Source organism: Oncorhynchus nerka, unplaced genomic scaffold (genome assembly GCF_034236695.1).
Source record: "Oncorhynchus nerka isolate Pitt River unplaced genomic scaffold, Oner_Uvic_2.0 unplaced_scaffold_2634, whole genome shotgun sequence".
In the NCBI taxonomy this organism is placed as follows: domain Eukaryota; kingdom Metazoa; phylum Chordata; class Actinopteri; order Salmoniformes; family Salmonidae; genus Oncorhynchus; species Oncorhynchus nerka.
In genome coordinates this window covers 10,469-23,270 of record NW_027038665.1, presented here as the reverse complement: position 1 = coordinate 23,270, position 12,802 = coordinate 10,469, and the positions used below count along the sequence as shown (strand labels likewise).

General features: G+C 45.4%; 1 protein-coding gene across 1 annotated transcript; it reads right to left on the bottom strand.

Annotated features, from left to right (window-relative positions):
• Nucleotides 1-5,723: 5,723 nt before the first annotated feature.
• LOC135567106 (exocyst complex component 6-like) lies at nt 5,724-12,067 on the bottom strand. Its single transcript, XM_065014572.1, has 3 exons — nt 11,833-12,067; nt 9,889-10,068; nt 5,724-6,203 (listed from the first exon to the last, which is right to left on the bottom strand). Exons 1-3 carry the CDS (start codon nt 12,013-12,015, stop codon nt 6,108-6,110), a joined length of 459 nt encoding a protein of 152 aa, XP_064870644.1. The 5' UTR covers nt 12,016-12,067; the 3' UTR covers nt 5,724-6,107.
• Nucleotides 12,068-12,802: the final 735 nt, after the last annotated feature.

Sequence of the window (12,802 nt, the reverse complement as noted above, 5' to 3'; positions counted from 1 at the left end):
GGGCTCTCTCATGCCGTCCCTGGGGGGTGCGTCACCTGGGTGGGTTGATTCACTGTTGTGGTCGGCCTGTCTGGGTTGCGCTCCCCTTGGGTTGTGCCGTGGCGGAGATCTTTGTGGGCTATACTCGGCCTTGTCTCAGGATGGTAAGTTGGTGGTTGAAGATATCCCTCTAGTGGTGTGGGGGCTGTGCTTTGGCAAAGTGGGTGGGGTTATATCCTTCCTGTTTGGCCCTGTCCGGGGTGTCCTCGGGTTGGGGGGCCACAGTGTCTCCTGACCCTCCTGTCTCAGCCTCCAGTATTTATGCTGCATTAGTTTATGTGTCGGGGCTAGGGTCAGTTTGTTATATCTGGAGTACTTCTCCTGTCCTATTCGGTGTCCTGTGTGAATCTAAGTGTGCGTTCTCTAATTCTCTCCTTCTCTCTTTCTTTCTCTCTCTCGGAGGACCTGAGCCCTAGGACCATGCCCCAGGACTACCTGACATGATGACTCCTTGCTGTCCCCAGTCCACCTGGCCATGCTGCTGCTCCAGTTTCAACTGGCCTGGGCCCTAGGACCATGTCCCAGGACTACCTGACATGATGACTCCTTGCTGTCCCCAGTCCACCTGGCCATGCTGCTGCTCCAGTTTCAACTGTTCTGCCTTACTATTATTCAACCATGCTGGTCATTTATGAACATTTGAACATCTTGGCCACGCTCTGTTATAATCTCCACCCGGCACAGCCAGAAGAGGACTGGCCACCCCACATATGCTCTCTCAAATTCTCTCTTTCTTTCTCTCTCTCTCGGAGGACCTGAGCCCTAGGACCGTGCCCCAGGACTACCTGACATGATGACTCCTTGCTGTCCCCAGTCCACCTGACTGTGCTGCTGCTCCAGTTTCAACTGTTCTGCCTTATTATTATTCGACCATGCTGGTCATTTATGAACATTTGAACATCTTGGTCATGTTCTGTTATAATCTCTACCCGGCACAGCCAGAAGAGGACTGGCCACCCCACATAGCCTGGTTCCTCTCTAGGTTTCTTCCTAGGTTTTGGCCTTTCTAGGGAGTTTTTCCTAGCCACCGTGCTTTTACACCTGCATTGTTTGCTGTTTGGGGTTTTAGGCTGGGTTTCTGTACAGCACTTTGAGATATCAGCTGATGTACGAAGGGCTATATAAATAAATTTGATTTGATTTGATTTGATTTGTTGACCAGAGCCCTATTCCCTATATAGTACACTACTGTTGACCAGAGCCCTATTCCCTATATAGAACACTACTGTTGACCAGAGCCCTATTCCCTATATAGAACACTACTGTTGACCAGGGCCCTATTCCCTATATAGAACACTAGTGTTGACCAGAGCCCTATATAGAACACTACTGTTGACCAGAGCCCTATATAGAACACTACTGTTGACCAGAGCCCTATTCCCTATATAGAACACTACTGTTGACCAGGGCCCTATTCCCTATATAGAACACTACTGTTGATCAGAGCCCTATTCCCTATATAGAACACTACTGTTGACCAGAGCCCTATTCCCTATATAGAACACTACTGTTGACCAGAGCCCTATTCAGAACACTACTGTTGACCAGAGCCCTATTCCCTATATAGAACACTACTGTTGACCAGAGGCCTATTCCCTATATAGAACACTACTGTTGACCAGAGCCCTATTCAGAACACTACTGTTGACCAGAGCCCTATTCCCTATATAGAACACTACTGTTGACCAGAGGCCTATTCCCTATATAGAACACTACTGTTGACCAGAGCCCTATTCAGAACACTACTGTTGACCAGAGCCCTATTCCCTATATAGAACACTACTGTTGACCAGAGCCCTATTCCCTATATAGAACACTACTGTTGACCAGAGCCCTATTCAGAACACTACTGTTGACCAGAGCCCTATTCCCTATATAGAACACTACTGTTGACCAGAGGCCTATTCCCTATATAGAACACTACTGTTGACCAGAGCCCTATTCAGAACACTACTGTTGACCAGAGCCCTATTCCCTATATAGAACACTACTGTTGACCAGAGGCCTATTCCCTATATAGAACACTACTGTTGACCAGAGCCCTATTCAGAACACTACTGTTGACCAGAGCCCTATTCCCTATATAGAACACTACTGTTGACCAGAGCCCTATTCCCTATATAGAACACTACTGTTGACCAGAGCCCTATTCCCTATATAGAACACTACTGTTGACCAGAGCCCTATTCCCTATATAGAACACTACTGTTGACCAGAGCCCTCTTCCCTAAATAGAACACTACTGTTGACCAGAGCCCTATTCCCTATATAGAACACTACTGTTGACCAGGGCCCTATTCCCTATATAGAACACTACTGTTGACCAGAAACCTATTCCCTATATAGAACACTACTGTTGACCAGATCCCTATTCCCTATATAGAGCACTACTGTTGACCAGAAACCTATGGGTCCTGTAGTATCCTTAAAGGCGCCGACAGAGATGGCCGCCTCGCATCGCGTTCCTAGGAAACTATGCAGTTTTTTGTTTTTTTACGTGTTATTTCTTACATTAGTACCCCAGGTCATCTTAGGTTTCATTACATACAGTCGAGAAGAACTACTGAACATAAGATCAGCGTCAACTCACCATCAGTACGACCAAGAATATGTTTTCCGCGACGCGGATCCTGTGTTCTGCCTTACAAACAGGACAACGGAATGGATCGCATGCAGCGACCCAAGAAAACGACTCCGAAAAAGAGGGAAACGTAGCGGTCTTCTGGTCAGACTCCGGACAAGGGCACATCGCGCACCACTCCCCAGCATTCTTCTTGCCAATGTCCAGTCTCTTGACAACAAGGTTGATGAAATCTGAGCAAGGGTAGCATTCCAGAGGGACATCAGAGACTGCAACGTTCTCTGCTTCACGGAAACATGGCTTACTGGGAAGACGCTATCGGAGGCGGAGCAGCCAGCGGGTTTCTCCACGCATCGCGCCGACAGAAACAAACATCTTTCTGGTAAGAAGAGTGGCGGGGGCGTATGCCTCATGACTAACGAGACATGGTGTGATGAAGGAAACATACAGGAACTCAAATCCTTCTGTTCACCTGATTTAGAATTCCTCACAATCAAATGTAGACCGCATTATCTTCCAAGAGAATTCTCTTCGATTATAATCACAGCCGTATATATCCCCCCCCAAGCAGACACATCGATGGCTCTGAACAAACTTTATTTAACTCTTTGCAAACTGGAAACCATTTATCCGGAGGCTGCATTCATTGTAGCTGGGGATTTTAACAAAGCTAATCTGAAAACAAGACTCCCTAAATTTTATCAGCATATCGATTGCGCAACCAGGGGTGGTAAAACCTTGGATCATTGTTACTCTAACTTCCGCGACGCATATAAGGCCCTGCCCCGCCCCCCTTTCGGAAAAGCTGACCACGACTCCATTTTGTTGATCCCTGCCTACAGACAGAAACTTAAACAAGAGGCTCCCACGCTGAGGTCTGTCCAACGCTGGTCAGACCAAGCTGACTCCACACTCCAAGACTGCTTCCATCACGTGGACTGGGACATGTTTCGTATTGCGTCAGATAAAAATATTGACATGCGTTGAAGATGTCGTTCCCATAGCAACGATAAAAACATTCCCTAACCAGAAACCGTGGATTGATGGCAGCATTCGCGTGAAACTGAAAGCGCGAACCACTGCTTTTAATCAGGGCAAGGTGTCTGGTAACATGACCGAATACAAACAGTGCAGCTATTCCCTCCGCAAGGCTATTAAACAAGCTAAGCGTCAGTACAGAGACAAAGTAGAATCTCAATTCAACGGCTCAGACACAAGAGGCATGTGGCAGGGTCTACAGTCAATCACGGACTACAAGAAGAAACCCAGCCCAGTCACGGACCAGGATGTCTTGCTCCCAGGCAGACTAAATAACTTTTTGCCCGCTTTGAGGACAATACAGTGCCACTGACACGGCCTGCAACGAAAACATGCGGACTCTCCTTCACTGCAGCCGAGGTGAGTAAGACATTTAAACGTGTTAACCCTCGCAAGGCTGCAGGCCCAGACGGCATCCCCAGCCACGCCCTCAGACCATGCGCAGACCAGCTGGCCGGTGTGTTTACGGACATATTCAATCAATCCCTATACCAGTCTGCTGTTCCCACATGCTTCAAGAGGGCCACCATTGTTCCTGTTCCCAAGAAAGCTAAGGTAACTGAGCTAAACGACTACCGCCCCGTAGCACTCACTTCCGTCATCATGAAGTGCTTTGAGAGACTAGTCAAGGACCATATCACCTCCACCCTACCTGACACCCTAGACCCACTCCAATTTGCTTACCGCCCAAATAGGTCCACAGACGATGCAATCTCAACCACACTGCACACTGCCCTAACCCACCTGGACAAGAGGAATACCTATGTGAGAATGCTGTTCATCGACTACAGCTCGGCATTCAACACCATAGTACCCTCCAAGCTCGTCATCAAGCTCGAGACCCTGGGTCTCGACCCGCCCTGTGCAACTGGTTACTGGACTTCCTGACGGGCCGCCCCCAGGTGGTGAGGGGTAGGCAACAACATCTCCTCCCCGCTGATCCTCAACACGGGGCCCCACAAGGGTGCGTTCTGAGCCCTCTCCTGTACTCCCTGTTCACCCACGACTGCGTGGCCACGCACGCCTCCAACTCAATCATCAAGTTTGCGGACGACACAACAGTGGTAGGCTTGATTACCAACAACGACGAGACGGCCTACAGGGAGGAGGTGAGGGCCCTCCGAGTGTGGTGTCAGGAAAATAACCTCACACTCAACGTCAACAAAACTAAGGAGATGATTGTGGACTTCAGGAAACAGCAGAGGGAACACCCCCCTATCCACATCGATGGAACAGTAGTGGAGAGGGTAGCAAGTTTTAAGTTCCTCGGCATACACATCACAGACAAACTGAATTGGTCCACTCACACTGACAGCGTCGTGAAGAAGGCGCAGCAGCGCCTCTTCAACCTCAGGAGGCTGAAGAAATTCGGCTTGTCACCAAAAGCACTCACAAACTTCTACAGATGCACAATCGAGAGCATCCTGGCGGGCTGTATCACCGCCTGGTACGGCAACTGCTCCGCCCTCAGCGCATCACCGGGGGCAAACTACCTGCCCTCCAGGACACCTACACCACCCGATGTTACAGGAAGGCCATAAAGATCATCAAGGACATCAACCACCCGAACCACTGCCTGTTCACCCCGCTATCATCCAGAAGGCGAGGTCAGTACAGGTGCATCAAAGCTGGGACCGAGAGACTGAAAAACAGCTTCTATCTCAAGGCCATCAGACTGTTAAACAGCCACCACTAACATTGAGTGGCTGCTGCCAACACACTGTCATTGACCCAACTCCAGCCACTTTAATAATGGGAATTGATGGGAAATGATGTAAATATATCACTAGCCACTTTAAACAATGCTACCTTATATAATGTTACTTACCCTACATTATTAATCTCATATGCATACGTATATACTGTACTCTACATCATCGACTGCATCCTTATGTAATACATGTATCACTAGCCACTTTAACTATGCCACTTTGTTTACTTTGTCTACATACTCATCTCATATGTATATACTGTACTCGATACCATCTACTGTATGCTGCTCTGTACCATCACTCATTCATATATCCTTATGTACATATTCCTTATCCCCTTACACTGTGTATAAGACAGTAGTTTTGGAATTGTTAGTTAGATTACTTGTTGGTTATTACTGCATTGTCGGAACTAGAAGCACAAGCATTTCGCTACACTTGCATTAACATCTGCTAACCATGTGTATGTGACAAATGAAATTTGATTTGATTTGATTTGACTCACACTTAAGTACGGTTTAGTATTTAATTGTAACGTAGAATAACATTCTCCAATGCACCTGGCTTAATAAGCTACCTGAATCTTTCTTAATCACAGTAATATAGGCAGACACAGGAAATAGCTACGGATAGCAGGAAGCAAACCCCCGTCTTGAGTCAATACTGCCATCTAGTGGTAAACACAAATATAGCAGGTTACTAAAGGTCCTATATCAGGGAGCCGTTTGGATGGCACGTTAAGGAACAGTAAAGAGTGTACATACCAGAACGGTGTAGATGTGGAGACATCTGTAAACAGGAGAGAAGTCCACCAGGTCCTGGGCTGTTAATACCTGGGAGATTAGACCACGTTACGTTATATAACACAGTCAGGAAGTTAAACCACGTTACGTTAGATAACACAGTCAGGAAGTTAAACCACGTTACGTTAGATAACACAGTCAGGAGGTTAAACCACGTTACGTTAGATAACACAGTCAGGAGATTAAACCACGTTACGTTAGATAACACAGTCAGGAGGTTAAACCACGTTACACAGTCAGGAGGTTAAACCACGTTACGTTAGATAACACAGTCAGGTGGTTAAACCACGTTACGTTAGATAACACAGTCAGGTGGTTAAACCACTTTACGTTAGATAACACAGTCAGGAAGTTAAACCACGTTACACAGTCAGGAGGTTAAACCACGTTACGTTAGATAACACAGTCAGGAAGTCAAAACACGTTACACAGTCAGGAGGTTAAACCACGTTACGTTAGATAACACAGTCAGGAAGTTAAACCACGTTACACAGTCAGGAGGTTAAACCACGTTACGTTAGATAACACAGTCAGGAGGTTAAACCACGTTACACAGTCAGGAGGTTAAACAACGTTACATTAGATAACACAGTCAGGAGGTTAAACCATGTTACATTAGATAACACAGTCAGGAGGTTAAACCACGTTACGTTAGATAACACAGTCAGGAGGTTAAACCACGTTAGATAACACAGTCAGGAGGTTAAACCACGTTACGTTAGATAACACAGTCAGGAGGTTAAACCACGTTAGATAACACAGTCAGGAAGTTAAACCACGTTACGTTAGATAACACAGTCAGGAAGTTAAACCACGTTACGTTAGATAACACAGTCAGGAGGTTAAACCACGTTACATTAGATAACACAGTCAGGAGGTTAAACCACGTTAGATAACACAGTCAGGAGGTTAAACCACGTTAGATAACACAGTCAGGAGGTTAAACCACGTTACACAGTCAGGAGGTTAAACCACGTTACGTTAGATAACACAGTCAGGAGGTTAAACCACGTTAGATAACACAGTCAGGAAGTTAAACCACGTTACGTTAGATAACACAGTCAGGAAGTTAAACCACGTTACGTTAGATAACACAGTCAGGAGGTTAAACCACGTTACGTTAGATAACACAGTCAGGAGGTTAAACCACGTTAGATAACACAGTCAGGAAGTTAAACCACGTTAGATAACACAGTCAGGAGGTTAAACCACGTTACGTTAGATAACACAGTCAGGAGGTTAAACCACGTTAGATAACACAGTCAGGAAGTTAAACCACGTTAGATAACACAGTCAGGAGGTTAAACCATGTTAGATAACACAGTCAGGAGGTTAAACCACGTTAGATAACACAGTCAGGAGGTTAAACCATGTTAGATAACACAGTCAGGAAGTTACACCACGTTACGTTAGATAACACAGATGATCACTTTGGCTCTTCTTGTAATAATGTACAGGGTGCCTTCATATTAAGTGGGCTCTTCTTGTAATAATGTACAGGGTGCCTTCATATTAAGTGGGCTCTTCTTGTAATAATGTACAGGGTGCCTTCATATTAAGTGGGCTCTTCTTGTAATAATGTACAGGGTGCCTTCATATTAAGTGGGCTCTTCTTGTAATAATGTACAGGGTGCCTTCATATTAAGTGGGCTCTTCTTGTAATAATGTACAGGGTGCCTTCATATTAAGTGGGCTCTTCTTGTAATAATGTACAGGGTGCCTTCATATTAAGTGGGCTCTTCTTGTAATAATGTACAGGGTGCCTTCATATTAAGTGGGCTCTTCTTGTAATAATGTACAGGGTGCCTTCATATTAAGTGGGCTCTTCTTGTAATAATGTACAGGGTGCCTTCATATTAAGTGGGCTCTTCTTGTAATAATGTACAGGGTGCCTTCATATTAAGTGGGCTCTTCTTGTAATAATGTACAGGGTGCCTTCATATTAAGTGGGCTCTTCTTGTAATAATGTACAGGGTGCCTTCATATTAAGTGGGCTCTTCTTGTAATAATGTACAGGGTGCCTTCATATTAAGTGGGCTCTTCTTGTAATAATGTACAGGGTGCCTTCATATTAAGTGGGCTCTTCTTGTAATAATGTACAGGGTGCCTTCATATTAAGTGGGCTCTTCTTGTAATAATGTACAGGGTGCCTTCATATTAAGTGGGCTCTTCTTGTAATAATGTACAGGGTGCCTTCATATTAAGTGGGCTCTTCTTGTAATAATGTACAGGGTGCCTTCATATTAAGTGGGCTCTTCTTGTAATAATGTACAGGGTGCCTTCATATTAAGTGGGCTCTTCTTGTAATAATGTACAGGGTGCCTTCATATTAAGTGGGCTCTTCTTGTAATAATGTACAGGGTGCCTTCATATTAAGTGGGCTCTTCTTGTAATAATGTACAGGGTGCCTTCATATTAAGTGGGCTCTTCTTGTAATAATGTACAGGTGCCTTCATATTAAGTGGGCTCTTCTTGTAATAATGTACAGGGTGCCTTCATATTAAGTGGGCTCTTCTTGTAATAATGTACAGGGTGCCTTCACATTAAGTGGGCTCTTCTTGTAATAATGTACAGGTGCCTTCATATTAAGTGGGCTCTTCTTGTAATAATGTACAGGGTGCCTTCATATTAAGTGGGCTCTTCTTGTAATAATGTACAGGGTGCCTTCATATTAAGTGGGCTCTTCTTGTAATAATGTACAGGGTGCCTTCATATTAAGTGGGCTCTTCTTGTAATAATGTACAGGGTGCCTTCATATTAAGTGGGCTCTTCTTGTAATAATGTACAGGGTGCCTTCATATTAAGTGGGCTCTTCTTGTAATAATGTACAGGGTGCCTTCATATTAAGTGGGCTCTTCTTGTAATAATGTACAGGGTGCCTTCATATTAAGTGGGCTCTTCTTGTAATAATGTACAGGGTGCCTTCATATTAAGTGGGCTCTTCTTGTAATAATGTACAGGGTGCCTTCATATTAAGTGGGCTCTTCTTGTAATAATGTACAGGGTGCCTTCATATTAAGTGGGCTCTTCTTGTAATAATGTACAGGGTGCCTTCATATTAAGTGGGCTCTTCTTGTAATAATGTACAGGGTGCCTTCACATTAAGTGGGCTCTTCTTGTAATAATGTACAGGGTGCCTTCATATTAAGTGGGCTCTTCTTGTAATAATGTACAGGGTGCCTTCATATTAAGTGGGCTCTTCTTGTAATAATGTACAGGGTGCCTTCATATTAAGTGGGCTCTTCTTGTAATAATGTACAGGGTGCCTTCATATTAAGTGGGCTCTTCTTGTAATAATGTACAGGGTGCCTTCATATTAAGTGGGCTCTTCTTGTAATAATGTACAGGGTGCCTTCATATTAAGTGGGCTCTTCTTGTAATAATGTACAGGGTGCCTTCATATTAAGTGGGCTCTTCTTGTAATAATGTACAGGGTGCCTTCATATTAAGTGGGCTCTTCTTGTAATAATGTACAGGGTGCCTTCATATTAAGTGGGCTCTTCTTGTAATAATGTACAGGGTGCCTTCATATTAAGTGGGCTCTTCTTGTAATAATGTACAGGGTGCCTTCATATTAAGTGGGCTCTTCTTGTAAATAATGTACAGGGTGCTCTTCACTTCAACATGTTGTTTTAACACTGGACCAAAGATGAAAAAGTACAAACTAAGAAAAAAGAGGTCTGAAAAGTTACTTTGAAGAAGAGTCCTCTCTCACCTCCTCCTCTGATTGGTCCTCCTCCACTCCCTCCTCCTCTGGTTGGTGTACTCCCTCCTCCGCCGCTAGGCCGTTGTGCTGCGTTGGCGTCCGGCCGTTCAGAGAGTAGACTGGCCTGGTGTAGCCCATACCACTGTCATGCTTCTGAACCACACTGTTAAACGTCCTGTGCTGCTGAGCCTGGGAGGTACAGACAACACAGTCAGACCTCTCTCCTTCTCAGAGCAAAGCTTCCCTAGCATAAGATCAGACATTTTTTTTATTCATTTTCTACAATTGATTGAAGATTTTTTTTGTATTATTTCACCTTTATTTAACCAGGTAGGACCCGTTGAGAACAAGTTCTCATTTACAATTTCGACCTGGTCAAGATTAAGCAAAGCAAAGCAGTTCGACACATAGAACGACACAGTTACACATGGAATAAACAAACATACAGTAGAAAATAATAATAATAATATACACACACACACACACACACACACACACACACACACACACACACACACACACACACACACACACACACACACACACACACACACACACAGTGTGCAAATGAGGTAGGATAAGGGAGTTAAAGGCAATAAAATAGGTCATAGTGGCGAAGTAATTATGATATAGCAATTAAACACTGGAATGGGTGAGGTGCAGAAGATGGATGTGCAGAAGAGATAAATAAATAAATACAGTATGGGGATGAGGTAGATAGATGGGCTGTTTACAGATGGGCTATGTACAGGTGCAGTGATCTGTGAGCTGCTCTGACAGCTGGTGCTTGAAGTTAGTCAGGGAGATGTGAGTCTCCAGCTTCAGTGATTTTTGCAGTTCGTTACAATCACTGACAGCAGAGAACTGGAAGGAAAGGCGGCCAAAGGAGGAATTGGCTTTGGGGGTGACCAGTGAAATATACCTGCTGGAGCGCGTGCTACTGGTGGGTGCTGCTATGGTGACCAGTGAGCTGAGACAAGGCAGGGCTTTACCTAGCAATGACTATTAGATGACCTGGAGCCAGTGGGTTTGGCGAACAGTATGAAGCGAGGGCCAGCCAACGGGAGCATACAGGTCGCGGTGGTGGGTAGTATATGGGGCTTTGGTGACAAAACGGATGGCACTGTGATAGACTGCATCCAATGTGTTGAGTAGAGTATTGGAGCCTATTTTGTAAATGACATCGCCAAAGTCGAGGATTGGTAGGATGGTCAGTTTTACAAGGGTATGTTTAGCAGCATCAGTGAAGGATGCTTTTTTGCGAAACAGGAAGCCGATTCTAGATTTAATTTTGGATTGGAGATGTTTGATGTGGGTCTGGAAGGAGAGTTTACAGTCTAACCAGACACCTAGGTATTTGTAGTTGTCCACGTATTCTAAGTCAGAGCCGTCCAGAGTAGTGATGTTGGACAGGCGGGCAGGTGCAGGCAGCGATCGGTTGAAGAGCAGGCATTTAGTTTTACTTGTATTTAAGAGCAGTTGGAGGCCACGGAAGGCGAGTTGTATGGCATTGAAGCTCGTCTGGAGGGTTGTTAACACAGTGTCCAAAGGGCCAGTCTCATACCTGTTTAGTACCTGTACTCTGCCTGTTACTATATAATAACAACAACGTCTCATACCTGTTTAGTACCTGTACTCTGCCTGCTTCTATATAACAACAACAACGTCTCATACCTGTTTAGTACCTGTACTCTGCCTGTTTCTATAACAACAACAACGTCTCTTACCTGTTTAGTACCTGTACTCTGCCTGTTTCTATATAATAACAACAACAACGTCTCATACCTGTTTAGTACCTGTACTCTGCCTGTTTCTATATAACAACAACAACAACGTCTCATACCTGTTTAGTACCTGTACTCTGCCTGTTTCTATATAACAACAACAACGTCTCATACCTGTTTAGTACCTGTACTCTGCCTGTTTCTATATAATAACAACAACGTCTCATACCTGTTTCATGGCGGTCTCTCCGATCTTGTCCGAGTGTTTCCTGATGCTCTCCAGGAAGTCCTTGAGGTCGGACATGGAGATGTCCTTAATGTCCTCTCTGAGCTTGGGCAGGTTCTCAGCCATGATCTGACAGAAACGGTAGCGGCTGACCCGAGGGATGTACACCTTCTCCAGCTGCTCCATGGTCTTCAACGCAGCATAGTACCTGGAACACAGATACCTGCCGTCACATCTCATCCCTCCTCTCATCCCTCCTCTCTAGTCTGGAACACAGATACCTGCCGTCACATCTCATCCCTCCTCTCTAGTCTGGAACACAGATACCTGCCGTCACATCTCATCCCTCCTCTCTAGTCTGGAACACAGATACCTGCCGTCACATCTCATCCCTCCTCTCTAGTCTGGAACACAGATACCTGCCGTCACATCTCATCCCTCCTCTCTAGTCTGGAACACAGATACCTGCCGTCACATCTCATCCCTCCTCTCTAGTCTGGAACACAGATACCTGCCGTCACATCTCATCCCTCCTCTCTACCTGTGACACAGATACCTGCCGTCACATCTCATCCCTCCTCTCTAGTCTGGAACACAGATACCTGCCGTCACATCTCATCCCTCCTCTCTAGTCTGGAACACAGATACCTGCCGTCACATCTCATCCCTCCTCTCTACCTGGAACACAGATACCTGCCGTCACATCTCATCCCTCCTCTCTACCTGGAACACAGATACCTGCCGTCACATCTCATCCCTCCTCTCTACCTGGAACACAGATACCTGCCGTCACATCTCATCCCTCCTCTCTACCTGGAACACAGATACCTGCCGTCACATCTCATCCCTCCTCTCTAGTCTGGAACACAGATACCTGCCGTCACATCTCATCCCTCCTCTCTACCTGGAACACAGATACCTGCCGTCACATCTCATCCCTCCTCTCTAGTCTGGAACACAGATACCTGCCGTC